The sequence below is a fragment of the Chinchilla lanigera genome, unplaced genomic scaffold (genome assembly GCF_000276665.1).
Source record: "Chinchilla lanigera isolate Chin_1 unplaced genomic scaffold, ChiLan1.0 scaffold00030, whole genome shotgun sequence".
Lineage (NCBI taxonomy): Eukaryota > Metazoa > Chordata > Mammalia > Rodentia > Chinchillidae > Chinchilla > Chinchilla lanigera.
The window spans coordinates 13402496-13423306 of record NW_004955431.1 but is presented as its reverse complement, the minus strand read 5'-3'; the positions used below and the strand labels follow the sequence as shown (position 1 = coordinate 13423306).

At 41.2% G+C, this 20811-nt stretch overlaps 1 protein-coding gene across 2 annotated transcripts in view; it reads right to left on the bottom strand.

Annotated features, from left to right (window-relative positions):
- Nucleotides 1–5216: 5216 nt before the first annotated feature.
- Nucleotides 5217–20811, bottom strand: part of N4bp2l2 (NEDD4 binding protein 2-like 2) — a 104016-nt gene continuing 88421 nt past the window's right edge. Inside the window, exons 7-10 of one of the 2 annotated variants that reach the window (XM_013515878.1) lie at nt 12478–14168; nt 9122–9207; nt 7710–7756; nt 5217–5858 (exon numbers count right to left, since the gene is read on the bottom strand). In XM_013515878.1, the coding sequence (XP_013371332.1) occupies nt 7730–7756; nt 9122–9207; nt 12478–14168 (1804 nt within the window). In that variant the 3' untranslated portion in view covers nt 5217–5858; nt 7710–7729. The remainder of the gene's footprint in view (nt 5859–7709; nt 7757–9121; nt 9208–12477; nt 14169–20811) is intronic. The other variant, XM_005387711.2, reaches the window with a different exon arrangement.

Below are 20811 nucleotides of genomic sequence, written 5' to 3'. Positions count from 1 at the left end.
TGGGGGCCCGAGCGAGGGCGCCTGTGCCGCGGGACCCGGCACCGCTCTCTGCGGCCGCCTTGAAGCCAGGCCCGTCGCCGAGGCCGCCCCCCGCCCCACCTCCCGTCGTCTCGTCCTTGGAATCATTTTTGTTGACGAGCGAAGGATGTGCACAACGTTGTACACAGCGACGGCGAGGGCCAGGGCGCCCGCCCGCCCCTCCACCTACCCCGACACCCGGCGTGGTCCCAAGGGCTGCCACGCTTTGGAGCCTGTATCTTTTCTTCCCCTTCTTTACCAGCCGCCAAAAATATTCTTAGAAAGCTTTATCGCCTCTGCGTAACTTTTTGTGTCTTCTTCCTCCAAAGAAAGCGCTCCCTAAGCCTCAGGCTGACATGAGTAGTAGTAGGGGCGGTGGCCCGGGCAGCGAGCTGCTGTCCCAGGAAGAGGCAGCCTCGCTGGGAAGATGCCAAAGTGGCGGGACGTGCTGGAACCGAATTTGCTGAAACCACTTACAAGGAATGGGGTTCTCAGTTTCAGGAATTGGTGGCACCCACCAGTTGATCACCATAGTGATTCTAGTATTTCACACACATGAGTGATAAGATTCTGTGTTCTGAACTAAAAGACAATGTTCAAAGTGCTCATCCTAGCCGGGGACATGGCTCAGCGGCACAAGCGCCTGCCTGGCAAACTCAAGGTCCTGAGTTTGATTCCTGGTAAAAAAACAAAAAAAAAAGGAAACAAAATGCTTATCCTAAAAAACCCGCGTGGGAGTTTGAGTATAATAATTGTATAAAGTAGATAAATTTTGTTTCTAGCCCCTACTGTATGGCAGTTGTGAACAGGAATTTCAGGGCAGGGGATTCACGCTGATCTTTAGGAAGGGACTCTGTCGAGAATTTCACCTTCTTCTTGGGACGCCCCTGTGGGGGTGGGGGAGGATGATAAGCTACTTTCCTTTGAAAATCCCTTTCCAGCCTGGAGGAAGTGTGCGTTCTTGATTTTTATCAACACTACAAAGCAGTGGAATTGCAAAGGTTACTCTAAATATCGGGAAACCATGAGGAACGGAAAATACACAGTACATGAATTATAACAATAGTGACACTTACGATGTGTATCCCTATTTTGAGCACACACACCCCTGCCAGGTGCTGAGAATGAACACAGGCCCTCTGTGGACTAAGCACGAGCGGGACCACTGCGCTACACCCCCAGGGCACGCTTCTTACAAGAGTTTTTGCCCAGCCTCAAATACTACCTTTTCCATTCTAGAGAATCTCTGTCCAGTGTGGGACGACAAGTCACATGCGGCTATTGAGCACTGGAAATGTGGCTTGTCCAAACTGAGATTAAAACGCACACTAAATTTCAAAGCTTCATTATGAAAAAGCTCAGTAATTTTATATTGATTACACACTGAATGATGCTATATTTATTTTAATAGATTGTGAAATTTTCCTTGTTTCTTTTTACTGTTTTATGGTGACTTCTCAAAAGTATGAGTTATATTTCTACTGGCCAGTGCTGCGTGAGAGCTCCGCCCACTCCTGTTTCCTTCCCTGGGGGATTCCCGGCAGTGGGAGATACGGCCGCGGAAGACGGTGCAGGTTTGGGGATGAGGTTTTTGGCAGAGTCCTGCAGCGCCTCTGGCAGGTGGAGGGACTTGATATGAGCAGCTCCTCAGAAGAGACGGCTGTGGAAATCCTTGCCCCTAGGAAGAGACAGAGGATAGGGCAGGGCCCTGAGAACGCTAGCAGTTAAGGACTCTGGGAGGAGGGGCAGTTTCAAAGAACGGAACTTGGTCAGCAGCACAGGAAAGTGACCCTGGACACTTGCCTTTGCGCAGTCCCCACATAAAAAGTCAACAAGGTCTACTTTCCAGGTCGATCCCTCAGAACCATACTGTTTGGCTGGGGGTGCAGCTCAGTGGCGCAGAGCCTGCCTGGCAAGCGCGAGATCCTGAGTTTGATTCCTGGTACAAAAAAAATACTGCTGGAAATTAACTCTTGTATATCTATTTTATCACACTGTAAGTTGAAGCACAAGAAAAGTGTCTGATTCTTTTCCAAGAAAAGGCCAAGGATCTACTACAAGGCCTGACGCTCAGAAGATGCCCAATAATTGTCTGGGGACTTGAATTACTTTCTTAGACGAGCCCAAGCTTGGGATTTACTAAAGAGTAAGACTGAACAAGAAAGCAATATTGTCAGCAGTAAACAGAGTAAGTAATCTAGGGACAGATCTGAGAGTCGTCTTGCTGTTAGCTGTGCTTAGATCCCAGGGATAATCCTACGGTCCTACTAGGTGACAGTTCCAGAGGCCTACCTCTGCGTCAGAGGACCCCTAGGATAAATGAAATGCCACAACTTTTCAACTTTAGATTTCCATTCCATTTTTTTATCATGTGACACCAGCTCAATCTCATTTTGCTGCATTAGAAACATGATGGACATCCTCTCTGTCCTTTCTTCCTTTTTTTTTTTTGTTTTGTTTTTTTTGAGGCAGGGTCTCACTATGTAGTGCAGGCTGGCCTTGAACTTGCTTGTGTAGCCCAGGCTGGCCTCAAGTGCTGGGATTACAGGCCTATGCCACCATGTCCAGATGGACATCGTTTCTTTATGACAGATATAATAATATGAAAGCCAGGTGTGGTGGCATGCATCTATAGTTCCAGCTACTCAGGAGGTAAGGCAGGAAGGTCGCCTGAACCCAGAAGTTTAAAACTAGCCTCGGCAACATAGTGAGAACTTCTCTCCAAAAAATAAAATTAAAAAAAAAGAAAAAACAGGGAGGGAGGGAAAGAAAGTAATCTTGTAAATAATTTTTGGTAAATAAAGAAACATCCAAACATTTCTCTAATTATTACTGTCTGACAAGGTGTGGAAAAATAAAAGCTACACAAATCTGGATAAATCTGCCCACACAAAAACATCCTCTGGACAAGCCTGATTCCACCGCACGTCACCCGACCCCTAATTCCTGTGCTCCGTACCTCACCCTCACTCTTTGCTGGCAGACACTTCGCCAAGGCAAGGACCACTGCATCCTGTTTTCACAGCTGCTAATATTTGCAACTACGCGTAGGGACGCTTGGTATAAACTTCAAAGGCGGGGCCTGAGAGGGTGGGACAGCAGCCCAAGCTTGGAAAAAGTTCCACACTAGAAATGCGGGGCAAACAGTAAAGACGAAAGGTGGTTGCAGAAAAGCCAGGCATTCTGGAACTCAGGCGCAAGTCTTTGTAGCTATTTGCGTGGAACCCGGTATAAAGGTGCTCAAAATGGGTCACTGCCCACATCACACCGACTCTTAAATACTCTTTTGCTGTTGATGGCCCCCAAGCAAGCAAGCATTTGCCACATGCCAGAATCCTCTCCCTGGCGAGGCTGTCTGCTCTCCCTCTCTCCTTAGCTCGGCCTCCTCCTGGCTCTTTGTCTTTTCTCCGGAAGCCTGAGGAAGGTGTTAAGCAGCAGGAAGAAGCCAGGTATCCCACACTTGTAATCTCAGCTGCTCATCGGAGTCACATGATTATCAGTTTGAAGCCAGCCTGAGCAATGTAGCAAGACTGTGTCTTTCACAAGGAAGGCTGGCTCAGTGGTAGGGCACGTGTCTAGCATGCAGAGGCCCTGCGTCAGTACTAGAGAGAGACAGACAGACAGGCTGACACAGACAGACACAGAGACAGAGGGAGAGAGAAAGAAGGGGGAGGGAAGCAAAGAGGTTAGAGGAAAGGGAACAGGAAGGAAAGTCCTACCGACTATGTCAGCGCTGTAATTCCAGTCGGACCTGTGGTGAAACGACTCACCCTGTGCCACAGGCTAGGCTAGTTTCACAACAGCTCTAGGGTTCTACAGCGTAGTCACACCCTGCAGACCAGCAGAAACCTACAGTCTCACAGCAAGATCTAATCCCTGGAAGGACGGGAAGAAGGCGACAGCAAGCGGGTAAAAGGAGGGCTGAATACAACCAAATACATCACATACACCGACCCCCTAATGTAAAACCGGGGGGAGAGTGGGGCACGCGGGATGATGACGGAGGAATGATCCAAGTATGCTGTGTGCAAACCATTTTTAACTGTGCAAGATGAACAGGAGGAAAACACTGCGCTATTTTAAATACAGCACTACATTCTAAACTCCCAATAACAACGGCTGATTGAACACGAGCATTTACTTTCCACCCCCTCTTACAACTACACATAAAATGTAAAGGAGGTTGCCTCCTTTTGGGAGGCAGGGCTTGCTATGTTATTTTTATTTCAAGCACAAACTATAAGAGAGAAAAATCACAGCGACAGAACTCTGGAAATTGAAGACTACCAGCCAAGTACTGACGAATTTTAACAAAAAGATACCTGAATTACAGACAGCCAAGAAATACAATTTGTACACATAACCCTGAATCCAGGCACTGAATGACCTGGGTTTAGAGGCAGGGCTTACACAGAAAGGTCAGCGCTAAGTCTGTTTAAGAAAGAGACGCTGAGCTGAGGTTGCTCTGTGCAGAGCTCCCGTGAGGCCACGCGTTCAATCCCCCGCACCACTGTCTCCTCCAGCCCCAAAAGAAAGAAATGAACGTTTCCTCCCCTATGCCCACAGGGTTCTTTCCTGGAGAAGGTAAAACATAAGATCTGTGAGGAAGGGCTTAAGACAGGTGGGGCACCCTTTCTGAAAAGGGGGGATTAATGAAAGGTGGACGCTGCAAATAGTGAGTAGACAATCATTCTTTAATTTATATTTTTCAAACATGAATTGTTATATTTTAAATATAACTAAGGTAAAACAGAATTAAAGAGCAAAACAATACACTACATATTCCACAATCCTTAACCAAAACCCTGAAGGTCAGATACGTTTCAGAATGCAGAAAGTGTTTGTTGCAGTACAAAAGTGTGATTATACATATTACCTTCCATTTTGCCTGGAGTCTGGGCAGCCCCTCGTAACTGACTATATTAATATTTCTGCAAGGAAATGTCCGAACACACATACACAACTGGAACAATAAGGAGTAAAATAACATCCTGTTGGAGTCAGGCTTAGCTTCCAACTTACTATAGTTTGAATCACAAACTAAAAAACAAAACAGTGGTTTCCAGAGGCGAAGGGAAAGGGAAGTGGTAAGTTAATACACACTGAGTACAGAGCTACATTTTACAAAATAAGAAGAGTTCTAGCAACGGACAGTGGTCGTGGTGGGACGTTACGAACGCATTTATAATACACATGAGAATGGTTAAGATGGTAAGTTTTATTGTGTATTTTACCACAATAAAAATTGAGAAACACTTCAAAGCCTTTTGGATTTCACAATTCTAGAAATGCAATCAGACCAATACTTGGATCTATGGACTACCCTTCCAAACTTAAGGCGATCAAAAAAACAAGCCACGTAAGTGTTCCATACCTTATTTTCTTCTATAAAACAAAATAAAATACAAATACCTTTAAATTAGGTAACATGATGTTTCAACTGTACCTCTTCTGTCGAGTTTGTTATTATTCAGATAACACTTAAACAGATTACCCAAACCAGCTTTAGCATCCAAAGGGCACATCCCTGGAAAGAATCTTTTGGGTCTGCACAGAGCACGCTGACTTTGCTTGAGGACCGGGATTTTCAGCAGCACCATGGAGATCAGACAACTCAACTAAAAAGAAACACAACCCAGACAGTCCAGACAAAATGGTGACAGGATAGAGTCGGTTTCCGGGTTCCCACTCTTCGCTCTTCTAGTCAGGTGACCCCCTCGGCATCTAGGATTCCAACTGTGCTTCAGTCCACATTCCGCCTGGTCCTGCCTCATCCAAGAGCCTATGCCCCTGGTCAGTTCTCAAATTCCCGTCTCTGTATCCCATTTCCTAGGGTCCAGCTATTTACATTACAAACGGTTAATAATAATTACACTAATTCATGCAAATGTGTTAACAAGCTTCCTGGATCAATATATTCCTCTTTCTAGATCACACCAATTTCTGCTTTTCAGGGGCATTTCAACAGCAACGCTTTTTAAAGCCCAAGGAAGTACTTAGATGAAGAGAATTAACCCTTATTAAGAGCCTGTTATTTCTCAGGTATTATGCTAAGTACTTTGCACAAGTTATTTCATTTAATCCTCATTTAATATCTCATGACAGGGTGGTATTATAAACCCGGTTTTGTATAGGTGAAGCAATGGAGGCTCTGCGAGAGTAATTTGTTTAGAGAAGGTAACTGGTTTAAAGTCATGCAGGCAGGCAGCAGTGGCTCTCCGACAGGAGCCCGTTCTCCTGGCTCCCTACCTCCACAAAGATGTGCTGCACTACTAACTAACGCCTTGGCAGCCAGCAGGGGAAGTATTTTGAACTAGGCAGGGCTTTGTGTCGCCCAGAGCCGAACAGACTCTTCTGCCCGTTCCTTCTTTCTAATTGTTATTTACTCCTTAAGACTTACTGGTCAGTACATTATGCCAAACACAAAATGAGGAGACCCTTCCTCAAAATAACTGTAAAAAACCCGAGTTTGGCTGCAACACACACACTCAAAAATGTCCAAATAAAGACAGCTTAAGAATTAGAGACACACTGCTTGGTGAGAAGCCCGGGTCTTTACGGGCAGTTTAGAGTTCATGTGGAAGAGCAACACCAAAACGTACATTATAATCCAGAATATCCTGACGTAAAATATAGAAATTTAGCGGGCAGAAAAGACACTTCAATTGTGTCTTTGTCTAAATAGCTATGCTTATTGCTGCTTGTGCTGGTGTCGCCTCACACTGGGGCTACTGCGTGGGGGTGAGGTGGGGCGGCACTCCCTGCCTAACTTCCATCCCTATAATATAAATTCCAGGTGGCGGGAAGGTTTTCACTGCCATCTCCTTAGTGTGTGAAACAATGCCTGACACGAGGCAACTCGATACGTATTTGTTACATGAATGAATGCCTTCACCTCCTTTCTGTAGAATTCCTTATAGCTTCTCAGCTCTTCCTGTACCGTATTTATCCCACATTTTCTAGTGGTCCCTCCAAAATTCTCAACTATTCTACCAAATCTTCCTTCCTCGTCCCTCTTCTTTCAGCAGAAGGTTTAAAAGTAGCAAAAATATTTTTACTGGGAATATATGTATTTCTCATTGAGAAACAGAAACACAATATTCTTAGAAATGAGTTAAAGAAAGAAAACATACGGTAAATGCACTGTGCATTCAATTCTTACCAAATGCAGACACTTATACGCTGAAATTGCAACAGCTGTGTTTATTTCATAATTTAGGCGTTCGGGGGAAAAAGTGCAATGTGTTTATTTTAATGTCAGCTTGATGTCAAGTTTAAAATATAAAATGAATGTGTCTATATGTTTTGCCTCTTTTCCTACAGAATCCCTTCACACAGCAGTTAAATAAAATCTACATCCTTAATTCGTAGCCCCAGTCAAATACCAACCCAGAGGAAAATTCTCATGAATTGTGTTATCAGAATGTTCTCAAATATGTTCTAACCAATAAAGGGGGAAAATAAATCTGGGAGCAACAATCTAAGCTTTGTTTATTTCACAAAAAGAGATCTACATTTAAAGGAAATAAAACCATCACATGTACAATAGCACACAGGGTTGCTATGGTAACAAGCTACTTTTTTTATATTTTACTGTTCAACTGCGGTACATGTGAGCTATTACAATCAAATAAGGTCAATGTTAGCTTCCTTCTAATCATATAAAGACCTCTGGAATAATTTATACTTACAGTTCAAGGAATTCTCAGTTCTAGCTAGTGTCATCTTCTGTTTTTTTCTGAAAATTATAATTAAAATATATAAAATAATGATTAATATTTGACATGGAATTAAGTTTGCACTGTCATTTTACTCATGTAGAGATTTTCCTAAAAATGACACACTTTACCACCCACCATAAATGTCATTTTGAACATTTGAAGGACTGCTATGTGAGTGTGTGTGTATGTATATATATAACCTTCTAATCTCCACGCAGAATAAGGATAAATAAAAAGTTTATTAAAGTGTACACTTGGTTTTACTGTGTGGACACACAAATCTACAGTTGCACCTGTATAAACAGGTAAGAAATATCTACTGTCCTAAAGTATTAGTTCTGTAATGTCCACTGAGCTTCCATTTCACAATTTCAAAGTGTACGGTTTCTGGGCTCGTTGAAATCATTGTTAACATGATCAGAAGAACCCCAGACACCCCATTACACTGACTTGTCCAGAGTTTCCATCTATTTATCTTTCTAAAGGTTCAAGCCAATCCTCTTCCAATCACATAGAAAATGAACAACCCTCAAAAACAGCTATGTCCTTCACTATGGACCAACAGGTCACACCAACAAGATGCTTCCAAGTCAAGTATATATAAATCTAATTTATAGCTGTTACTTTATCATAACATGGTAAGATTGAGAACTGGACAGGAGAAAAATGCAATGAAAAATAAAGGACTCTGCTAAAGTGGACCCCTGAGTCAACCACAGTGTCAGTTCATTTTAACAAGATTAGAAAACCAGATGCAAAAGAGAAAAAAATGATGAGGACAGGTGCGGAGGCACATGCCTATAATCCCAGCACTCAGGAGGCTGAGGCAGGAAGACCACCATGAGTTTAAGGCCAGCCTGGGCTACATAGTGAGTTCAAGGCCAGCATGGACTACATAGTGATACCTTGTCTCATCCCCCCCAAAAAAAGATGAGAAAAGAAGGGAAAAATAGAAACAAAGCTTCTGTAAATAAGGAGGGGAAGGGAGGGTAGGGAAATGGGAAAAAAAAAGAATAAAGTTGTGTTGTGTACAGGTACAAATTCCCTATGATAAATGTGATCATTATGTATACCTAAAATGTGCCAATAAACGTAATTAAAGAAAAAAATAAAAATGTTGTATTCCATCTTAAAAAAAAGAAAAAAAAAAACCAGATGCAGCTTTCTCTTGGAACTAATTGAAAGAAAATATGTAAATATTACCTACCTAGCCACAAATATTCTTTTTCTAATTTTTAAAAATAATCCTCTTTCTCTCCAGTATTTTCTACTTTAATATAAAGTATGTAGCACTTGTCTTTTAAGTTTGATGAACAGATTTTCTCCAACTTTATTTTTAAAGAAACTCAGAGCAGTTTCTCTGAAAGCCATAAAAAATGTACCTCTGCTGACATCTTCCATTGCAAAAAGATCATCTTCAGTGTTTTCCAGTCAAGGGGAATCACACAGTCATCAGGCAACAAGGATTCTGTGGGAAAAAGGAGGAAGAAGTTGTGTTTCTAATTTCACACAGATTTTCACCCTAAATGTGAAGATAAGCAAATACAATATCTAGCTGCTATAATGTTAAAAATCTGAGCCAGGTGTGGTGGCACATGCCTGTAATCCCAGAACTCAGGAGGCTGAGGCAAGAGGATCACTTCAAGTTTAAGGCCAGCCTGTACATAGTGAGTTCAAGCTCAGCCCCTGAACTGCATAGTGAGATCCTGTCTCAAAAAAAAAAAGTCTGGTTTGGAAAACATTTCAGTGATGGTTAACATAGGAGTTTGTCTCCTGTCTCTATTAGCCAACAGTATCCAAACTCAATGAAAAGCCTTTTAAATAGGTAAAATTATTTGTATCATAGTTCATATCCTCATATAAGCATAAAAATTTATACATATCAATCTATACCTTATATTAATAACTTCAAGTAGTATTGTCACAATTATAAAATTTAGTTATCCATTCCTGTGACATGGATGAAACACTGCAACTCAAGAAGTCTGAGCTTCCTACAAATTGCTCTTTGCACATATGAGTGTCTAAACGGCTTAACTCAGGGCTGGGGATTTAGCTCAGCAGCACAGCGCCTGCCTGGCAAGCACCAGGTCGTGAGTTCAATTCCCGGTACTGGAAAAAAAAAAAATTAAAAAAATAAAGGGCTTAACTCCTCACAACTAAGATGCTCACAAACAAGTCCTAACACACAACTGTAATATACGACATCAGCTGTACCAAACCACAAAAAAGTATTTTTCCTATACTCACAGAGTCCTACAGTTATGTGTAGCTTGGTTTTTTTATGTACTATATATGGCTCTATTATAAAATCTTGGTAAGCAGAGTTCCTAATACTTTGAGTTCCTAATAGTTGGAGATGCCTGCCTTGTTTACAAAGCCACCAGTGGTACACCAGGGATTGGCTTATTGTCCACGCCAGCCTGATTCACAGCCTGCACTTACGCTCAGCTCCTTTCCTTTTTTAATATAGGCAAGTTCCAAATGTGAATCCCCCCGCTTTTTAAGCCACATTCCTTCCCCTTTGTATAAACACTGCATCTACTTCACTCCCATACTGAAGCCAGCCCATACAAAACACAACCCACATGCTCTCCAACAACCCCTTTACACTGCTAACCTCACTCATAAAATATTTATTAATTGTCATTTATATTTTCTGTGTGTGGCAATTTTATTTTGTGTTAGTCCTGTCTCCGCATTTAGAAGGTAAACCATTTGATGAATGAGATGTTTCCTTTAAAAAGCTTTCCGAAGTTTAATTAATGGGCGCTTGATCACTGTGGATTAGGATGGCATTGTCCATTCAAGGGAGGAAGCTTAGAATCGTTTTACACCAGTGCCTTTGTGCCTTCTGGTGCTGAGGTACAACAGTGATTGTTAATCTTTTTGGGTCATGGACCCCCCTAAGAAGATAAAGTAATCTATGTACTTTCCAGAAAAGGACACAAAATGACATACAAAAACTTTTGAAAATAATTTCAGAATTTGAATCTTGGACTAACATCTCTGACCTAAAATGTCTTCAGTACTTAAAATTCCCGCAACAAATGCATTTTAATTTTTTGGGAAGAGGTTTTTCTTCCACATACTTTAAAATAGATGGAAAATTGCAGCAAATAGTTGAGACGTGATTATTCACAAAGTTTACAAATATGATAAATACGGCATCAAGATCCCCAAAATAGATGAATAATTATGACTCCCTGGCCCAAGGAAGTTAGCCAGCCTTGGATCTGAGCTCCAGGGAACAAGTTTGTCCAGAATGTTAGACTTTAGGGGTGAAGTGAAAAGCTAGCGGGGGACAAGCTTTGAGAGAGCAGGGCTGGGGAGCCCTGCTAGGTGCAGATATCAGAAAGACCCAGAACTTCAGGGTCAGAATTTGGCTTCACGGTTCTCAAATCCAAAGGGAAGACGCCTGAGAAGTATCAACCGCTGAATCACAGAGAAGGAAAAGTTGAGATATAAACTCTGTTTCTTTTTTAGGATCTTTAGCACTTGAAACATGCATACTATTAAGAAAAAATTTACTTAAAATATTCACCTGTTTTAATCTCAGGTGGATTTTTTATTTCCAGAAGAACAGTGTTCTGGAGGGCCTGAGGAACCTTTCACAGTGAACTCGTTGGACTCTTCCCTAATCTCTTTTGTACCTTTCCTCCTCAGACAATCTTTACAGAATAAATTGATTTCTGATTTTTTTCACCATTTATTATTTACTATTTCCCATTTACTAATTCTTATCTCGGAGCCAAAATCATGAATGAGAAAAGAAAGGGCCATGTGACAAACAAGAGCAAGGCAGTAAGTCACAAGTCTGAAAAATAGTGGCCCGTTTCTATCACTGTCACGTCTCTCACCCTTCACTCCTCCTCATGTCCACTTAAATGGCGGGTCCAAGTATTCTGTGTCCACAGTTACATTTAAGAAGATAAGGTCAGCCAGCCCTGACCACACAGGCCTATAATCTCACACTCTGGGAGGTAAGTCAGAAGGATCATAAATTCAAGCCCAGCCCGACCAACTTAGTAAGACCCTGTCTCCAAATAAAAGGTAAAAAAGGCTGGGATGTAGCTCAGTGCAAAGGCCCTGGATTCAATGCCTAGTATCGGGGCTGGGGATTTAGCTCAGCGGCAAAGCGCCTGCCTGGCAAGCGCAAGGTCGTGAGTTCGGTTCCCAGTACCGGAGAAAAACCAAAAAAAAAAAAATGCCTAGTATCTGTCTCTCTCTCTCTCTTACACACACACACACACACACACACACACACAGATCTATTGGTGGTAACATAAGGAGGAGCTTTAAAAATAAAAAAAACAGCCAGGCGTGGTGGTGCACACCTGAAATCCCAGCCACTTGGGAGGCTGAGCCAGGAGGATCACTGTGAGGCCAGCCTCAGCTACATAGTGAGTACAAGATCAGCTGAACTGCATAGTGAGACTATCTCAAAAAACCAGAAAAATAAAAAATAAAATAAAATAAAAATAATAAAACAAGCACTATTCATTATGGGTCCTTTTACTCTTAAAAGATATCACAAGGTCAATAATTTCTTTCTCTCTTTTTTTGGGGGGGTTTCTTTCCAGTATTGGGAATCGAACTCACGACCTTGCGCTTGCCAGGCAGGCGCTGTGCCACTGAGCTGAATCCCCAGCCCCCAAGATCAATACATTTCATGACATGATTAATACCAGGTAGAAACACCTCAATAATTTATATTTAGTAAGTGAAAACAATTTACCCATTGGAACTCCAGGAGATCCGAAAACATTTCCTAGTTGAAAGGCAAAGCCTTGTGATAATGGTAGCCCAAGGAAATTAAAATCGGTGCTTATTAAATCTTGTCTGTCCTTGGTAGGGAAGCATTGCAGTGGCTTAGAGTCTTCCTGTCTCTTAAGCTTGTCGTTAAATTGTGAGCACCAAGCAGGAGGCTGGCGGCCACCCAAAATTTCTGAAGAAATAAACCCTCCATCATTTAGTTTATTACCTAATCTTGTCTGAGATTTGAAAGTCAAACATGTTTTTTTGTTGGTAAAAAGTACTAGCCAAAAGCTAGATATGTAATGTAGCGCAAGAGAAGGAACAGGGTATTTGTAAAAATATAGAGTGGGTCCCGGTCTGTTAAGTGACAGGTAATGAGGATAAAACTGTCCACCAATATTTAGAGGGGAATCTCTGATGACAGCAAGGGAAAACCATAATGGTTGATGATTGAAAGCCGAAACTTTTTGCTTGATCTCCTCTTCGTTATTTATTTCTGAAATTTTATCGTTTTTTCCCAAAATACTGCTTAGTTCACAGTTTTCTGTTAATAGGCCACATCTCTCCCTTTCTTTTGCATGGATATTACTCTGTTCCAGTGAGTTAAAGTTGAGTGTCAAATTGAAAATCCTTTTCTGTATCTTTTCGTCATTCTCTGTTGGCTCTGAGGCACCCTCTGGGATATCCAATTGAAGTAAAGGGCTTCTGGATATATTTGCTTCTGTTTCTATGAATGAATCTGTAGTTTCAGGTGAAGATGACAAATCTTCAATTTCTATCAGTTGCTTCTTCTCTATCGATATTTCTGGACTGCTTCCTGGTCCTGATGCTCCTTCAGAAGTAGAAATCAATTTAATCATTTGTTCCCTGCTGTCAGGACAGGTCAGTTTACGTGATCTATCTTTCTTTGGTCTTTGTTCACATACAAACGTATGAGTTCCCTCAGGCCAGCTACCAAAATAGGGTTGTCTGTCAGGGCCTAGCTGTAATTCTTCATTAGATGAATTGGTTGAGAAAAAAGCCCAATAATTGTTCTTAGTTTTGTCTTCTTGTTCTTCTCTTAAAACATCTGCAGTTCTAGATGTACGCTGATAGCATGGGACTGGTTCATTTGAGAGACTTTTATCTCTCTTCTTCCTAAATGAACGTGGGGTTTCAGCAAGTAGGTCATGGCTATCTACTGTCAAGTGATGCCTATTTCCTCTACGCTTTTCTACCTTCACGCCAGAGCAGTCATTCCTTGTTACACAGGAGAGATTCTGAGTCCCTGCTAGACGAGAAACATTTGGCGTTGATGACAAGTCATCATCTTCCCTAGGGAAGGAATTCTTTGACGAGCTGTCCAGCTCAGCTGTAGGTACAACATCTGGAAAACTATCTTCAGGATCTAGGTTTTTCCAACTATTTTCTTTATAGCCATTCACAAAATCCTCTCGTTCATTCTGCAAGCCACTAGTTGAGGGACAAACTGATTCTCCTTTTGTCTCTTCAAAATCTTCTTTTTCACTTGGAACTGGGTCCTCATCTTCTGGTGTAAGATAATTTAAGGCTTCAAATGAGTTTTTAACCATGACTTCACTAAGGCTCTTATGCTTTTTGTTTCTTTTTCTGTTTCTCTTCTGTTTGGTTTGGCTGAGTATACTATGCCCAGCTTTCTTCAAAACTCTTTCTCTGAAAAATAAAAGAAATAAAATACTTCATAACTTAATTAGTTGTATAACATTAGCAAACTCTAACATCAAACTGTTAATATGCAAAAATATAAAAATCACTAGTACAAGAGATTCTAAAGTGTACATGTGCTTCATATTATGTTTTAAAATCATTTTTAGAGATACTTTAATCCTGTAAATTAAAAATGAGTATATTTTGAGAAAATTAAAGCTCATGTGTACATACTAATTTCATAAACCAGTAACTTTATGAAAACCTAATATTTCCCTTAAAAAAATATTTCATATACATATGCAAAGCCTGCCAAAAGATACCTTAGATTTCCTAACATGGTAGATTTTGAAAAATAAAAAGTGGCTGGTATAGGCTCAAATGGTACAACTTTTGTGGCTTTAATAGCTAGGTTTTACCTAGACACAAAGACTTTGGCAATTAAGATGCTCTATCAAATTACATACTGAGTTAATAATGAGCTGCTGAGTTCAGCATATGGGCAGTATGTTTCTAACTGTCTAGCAGGCAGTGGGTCCAAACCAGTGGTTACACCTCTACTTTGTGTGTGGCAGAGTTAGAAATAGGTGAAGGCATTTTTGATGGTCACAGTGATTGGTGATGTGTTGCTAGCATTGGGTGAACTGTCCCGCAATTCCTCGTTAAAAATATAACCCACCCAAAAGAGCAACAGCATTCTCACAGATCACACTATGAGTTAGCTCCCTTTAGCTGAAGACAGTGTTTGATCCTATGAGAAAAAGATTTAGGGATTTTCTAATTCTGACCATACAGGTCCAGTTATCCTCTCTTTTTTTTTTTTTTTTTTTTTTTTTGTTTTTGGTTTTTCTCCAGTACCGGGAACTGAACTCACAACCTTGCGCTTGCCAGGCAGGAGCTTTTGCCGCTGAGCTAAATCCCCAGCCCCCAGTTATCCTCTCTACAGTGGATTATTCCACCCTGGACAAGCAGAGTCAGGGAAAGGTGCCAATGGGGAAAAAAATGTAGTGGAAAAAGGACAACAAGCATGAGATGAAAACATCAGGGATAGAGTAATAGAAAAACAGGCCTGGGGTGGTGGCACATGCCTGTAATCCCAGCACTCAGGAAGCTGAGGCAGAAGGACTGCTGCAAGTTCAAGGCCAGCCTAGGCTACACAGTGAGTTCAAGGCCAGCCCTGAGCTGCATAGTGAAACGCTTACTTAGGAAAAAAAAAAAAAAAAAAAAACCAAGCAGGCAAACACACACAGAAGAATAAAGAGATAATGAGGGAAAGGGCAAAGTCCTTAGTGCTCAGACTGGGCATTGGGCAAATGTGTTTATTAAACCAACCCTGGGCCTCTGGCCGAGTTCCCGCCTAGCTTGCACCAAGTAATTTGCGCCTAGGAATTTTTTTTTTTTTTTTTTTTGTGCTCTTTTGAAACAGGGTCTCCCTATGCAGTTCAGGCTGCCTTGATCTCACTTTGTAGCCCAGGCTGGCCTCAAACTCACAACGATCCTCCTGCCTCAGCCTCCCAAGTGCTGGGACCACAGGCGTGCTCCACCACGCCTGGCTGGTAATTTTTAAAAGACAGACACATGAACACCTTTTTTTTATCACCAAATTGCTGCTGTCCTTGTTCATACATTCCTGATGTTGACTTAGAAAGAATACTAGGGAATGCTAATGTACCTAAAACCAGTTGTGGTAGGGCCTCTCTAAAAAGGATACTGAGTAAACACTGTATTTGTTAGTAACTTTCATGGTCAGTCCTGATTCCAAGAAAAGCTCTAGTTGAAATTCAATGTGCAATATCTGTTATACCAGTTGGCAGTCACAGCTATACCAGCGACTTCAGTGCCAAGTTCATACCAAAACCGGGGATATAGCTCAGCAGCACACACCTCCTAGCAAGTGCAAAGTCATGAGTTCGATTCCTGGTACCAAAAAAAAAAAAAAAAAAACCCTCATACCAGCGTCTAGGTTGTCATTCTAGAAATAACAACAACAAAAGAAAAAACATAAAAAACTGTCTCTGTCCAAATGTGAACCATTCTGTTGCAAGGCTAGGAGAAAAAGAATGGCCGTGTTTGTTATTCCTTTATTTATTGGGTGAAATGTGATATATTGAGAATTCAAGACTCGCTCCAGCACACTGGCTTGCTTTTCCTGTGGAGCTGAATGCACTAAACTTGCAGCAACTATCCCTCTAACAATTTTCAACTGTTCAAGGAAAAAGAAATGGGCCTACTAATATATAGTTCATCAATAAAATATATTTAACTCCTTGTGCTCTCAGGAAGCCCAAGATCCACAATACTACTTTGGAAATTGGCTTTAAAGAGAAACGCAAAAACTATTTATTTCCCATTACTGTGTATTAGGATTACTGAACTGCTTTACACATACCACATAACCTAAGCTTCACAACTATAGAAAACTACATAGAAACTAGATAAGGTAAGGACAAAGCCACCTCACAAAACTGAAACAGAGAGAAGTTAAAGAATTTGTCCAGAGTAGCAGGATTCACACCTAGACCCATACTCTGTAACCACAATGCAAAACTGCCTCTCAATTTATTTTATTTTTTTTTGGTTTTTCTCCGGTACCGGAAACCGAACTCATGACCTTGCGCTTGCCAGGCAGGCGCTTTGCTGCTGAGCTAAATCCCCAGCCCCTGCCTCTCAATTTAAAAAGAAAAATGTACAAAACACTTTCTCCTCTCTTTCTTTTCCTCCTCACATCTTCAAACACCTACATGTGCATGAGCAGAGCTGCTCTGCTGGTAAGGGTTGGGCCTTTCAAGGAGTGCCTGAGGCTTTTATTAACCTAATATATAATACTTTGAAACATTTTTCTTGTTCATGTTTGTTCTCTCTGAGTCTGCATCAACAGGCTAATTTGTCCTCACAGCAGCAATCAGAACAAAAGATGGTTTCATTAACATTCCTTAAGGGTTCCTCTGTTTTTTAAATACATCCCACTAAGAGAAAGTATAATAGAGACCTGCTAAAGATAACAACTCACTATGCCTAGAGAGAGATGAACATAATAGATTATGAAAGAATCAGCTCACAAAAATAAACTCTTGAGAGTCTGAAGATCAGGCAACTTATTAAGAGACTTTGCTAAGAGTTGTCAAAGAGTCTCTAAAGATTGGAATTCTAATGGGAAACGTAACACAATGCCAAGATGAGAATCAGAAACTGACTTTACAAAGAGATGTGCCAGAGACTTGTTCCATTTCTGCACCACTGAAGTTGCAGATAGCTTTTGCTTTCCTCTGGAAAGGAAACTCAAGTCAGTAGGAGTTACTTCCAAAGCTTATGGGAGATAAGCAAAGTGATGGTAGTGCTAACTACTGTTGGAATGTATGTCGCTGGTATTGCTAACCAGAGGACGCGTTTTTTTCAGGAGCATCTATCCATAAAGCATGAAAGGCTCATCAACGCTATGTTAAAACTTGTTAAACCTAATCTCACCTCTGCTGATTCACTAAGGGATGAATGGCAGCATTAGGGCAAAAGAAAGCATCACAATCAGGAGAGTTAGAGGACAGGCCATAGTTTTTGAAAAGGAAGAAAACAGGAAATAATAGCAACACATTTATGATGAGTAAGTCTGCCTTCTAGATGATGGCTTTGAATCTGAGCTCCTGGGTAGGGACAGGCTGCACTTCGCAAGAATGAGAGTGTTTGCTCAGAGACAAGCTAACCTGACTAAGTAAACTGTGAGCTACAGACAAAAGTGAGAGAGCATTGAGATAAAGCCAATGCTGACTTCTATGGAGACGAAGAAAAAAGATGAAAAACAAAAAGCACAGTACAGGGCTGGGGATATAGCTCAGTGGCATAAGCACTTGCTTGGCAAGTGCAAGGTCCTGAGTTTGATTCCCAGTACCAAAAAAAAAAAGCACAGTACATAGTTGGTAAGTCTGATCCCTATCTGACCCCCACTGGCTGCCTTAGTTCCTGAGCTCTGACCAATCACAGCCCATTCCTACATCCTGCAGCTCTGCCGCCACCTAAGCCCAGGAACAACGCCCATTCTGCTAAGACATGACACACCCACCCACCTGCAAGGTCAAAGTGGCCTCTGCTATGGCCACATGCTCAGCCGTTCTCGCTCTCCCAATTCCACCCCACCCTGCATCACTCCACCTACACCCATCCCACTAACCCTCTACTCTCTCCATAAAAGACCAGCTCAATACTGGACTCAGATTCTCCTTTGGAATTATACCAGGAGCCCCTCCCCGGAACCCCCAGATTCAAGCTAGCTATATTCTTTATTGTGTTGTCACTGTTTATCCAACAGTAATGATGTTCATGATAAAAGGAGGCCAGAAACAATATTTCACACTGCAGAATTCATAAACCAACTCCTCACCATGGACAATACATGAAGTCTAAGATTAAAATACATGCAGACTGTAAAAGAGATGCAATAGCTTTGTGGAGTCTCTGTATTTGGAATAACCCACAGCTAGTTGCTAGTCCTGCCTCAGTAATAAGCTAGCAGATGGGATCTCAGGCAAACCCTCTAGAAGGTCCCCTTTCCAAAATGAGGATAACATTTCCTCCTTGTAGAGTTGTTTTACAGAGTAGTAATATAGGTATTGTTAATCTCTACATAACTGAAAATAAAAGATAGTTGATTCTCCCCATTCCTTCTACACAGTAATGACTGACGTCAATCAGACATTAAATGTTCCCAGCTAGATGGCTGCTCTCCGTTACGGTTTATGCATGCAAAGGGATAAATAACACTGAACAGAATCACACATGAAAACTGGTAAATGAATATGCATATGCATGCATTCTGAATTTCTAATAAAATTTTAAAGTAGGCATCATTTTCATAATGATTCTTTGTTCTTTTTTGTTTTATTCCATAGTAGGGGTTGAACCCAGTGCCTCACACTGGGTGTGAGCTGGGGATTTAGCTCAGCGGCAAAAGCGCCTGCCTGGCAAGTGCAAGGTCATGAGTTCGGTTCCCGGTACCGGAGAAAAACCAAAAAAAAAAACACATGCTGGGCAGGCACTTTATCACTAAGCTACTCCCTTAGTCCAGATTTCCTACATTAATCCATTTATATAATGAAGAAATGGGTTGACTTTCCCCATCATGTTAGATAGGAGGACAGTTATTATTAAAAAGGAAAAACAAAAACAAAAAATTAGTACAATGCACAGCACATCCTAGATAGCTCATACATGAAAGCTTTTTTATTATATATTAACAACATGAATCTTATAAATTATACTGAGACTTTCAAGAGATAAGATATAACTGCAAAATATGGTTAATGTTACATTTAAAAAAATTTATTTCAGTAAAAGATGCATTGCCCCTCACTCCCCTTCACTTTAAACACTTATCCCATTCATTCTTGCCACGTTCTGAAGTAGTTCTAAACATCCTCTCGTGAATGTCTTTAGTTGTGCTGCTGTGGCTGCCCTGTGCTCTGAACTGATTCAAGCTGTTTTCCTGTCATAGTCATTTTGACTTTGGAGAAGTGTCAAAAGTAGCACAGTGCCGGATCCAGTGATTAAGGCGGATGAGGAACTCTGGATTCTGACGAGTCTGCTTTCCCACTGGATGGCACTAAGCAGCAGCATTCACTGTTTTTTTTTTTTTTTAACACACCGCATAAAGACACCAAACAGGACTTCCAAACTGCTTCAGACAGCGGCAAAAATGATGGGATGAATATGTCTGAAGTGAGGGGCAGCATGTTGAGGGACAGTAACGGCAATGCATCTTTCAACTTAAACATTCATCTTATACTTTGGCCATATGTCATCTAATTTACTTTTTGTTTAGAAGGAACACTTCAGTCAGAAAAGGTAGAAAAATATTAAAAATGTGATTTAATATGATTGCAAACTATTAGAAGTGGAAAAATTAAAAACTCTGTGGTCATATATAGACAAACTAACAAATCAGCTTCATCAGAGATTTAAACACCATTCTCATTAATTGATACAGAGGCAAAGAGACAGAAGGAGGATATAGGAGTTATAAAGAGCATAATTAATAATGACTGGCACTGGTATTAATCAACTGCTATTAATCAAATATGGAATGACTAAAGAACACTAATTCTTTTCAAGCCCACACATACCATTTATAGAAAACATGTAGGACATCAGGCTAGCCTCCAAAAATTTTTGAAATATTACCAATATATAAGCCAGGTCCTTCTGGCAATAATGTAAACTTTGAAGTTAGCAACAGGCTCTTTTTTGATATAATTTGAAAACACTGAAAAAGTCACAAGTAGAGAAATTATAATGGAAATATTTTATTTGTTTATTTGTTCCTTTTTTGTCTTGTTGAGACAGGGTCTCCCTATGCAGTTCACGCTGGCCTTGAGCTCACTTTGTAGCCCACGCTGGTCTCCAACTCGCAATGATCCTCCTACCTCAGCTTCCTGAGTGCTGGGATTACAGGTGTGCACACCACGCCTGGCTCATAATATGCATTTTTGGGTGGGGTTCTTTTAATTTAGGACTTCAGGGCTGTAGAGCTTTTTTTTTTTTTGGTACTGGGAATTGAACTCAGGACCTTGCACTTGCCAAGCAATGCACTGTGCCACTGAGCACCCGCTGTGCTTCCCAGCACATGAATTAAGCAGCTTTGCTCCTCCATGACTTTCCACCA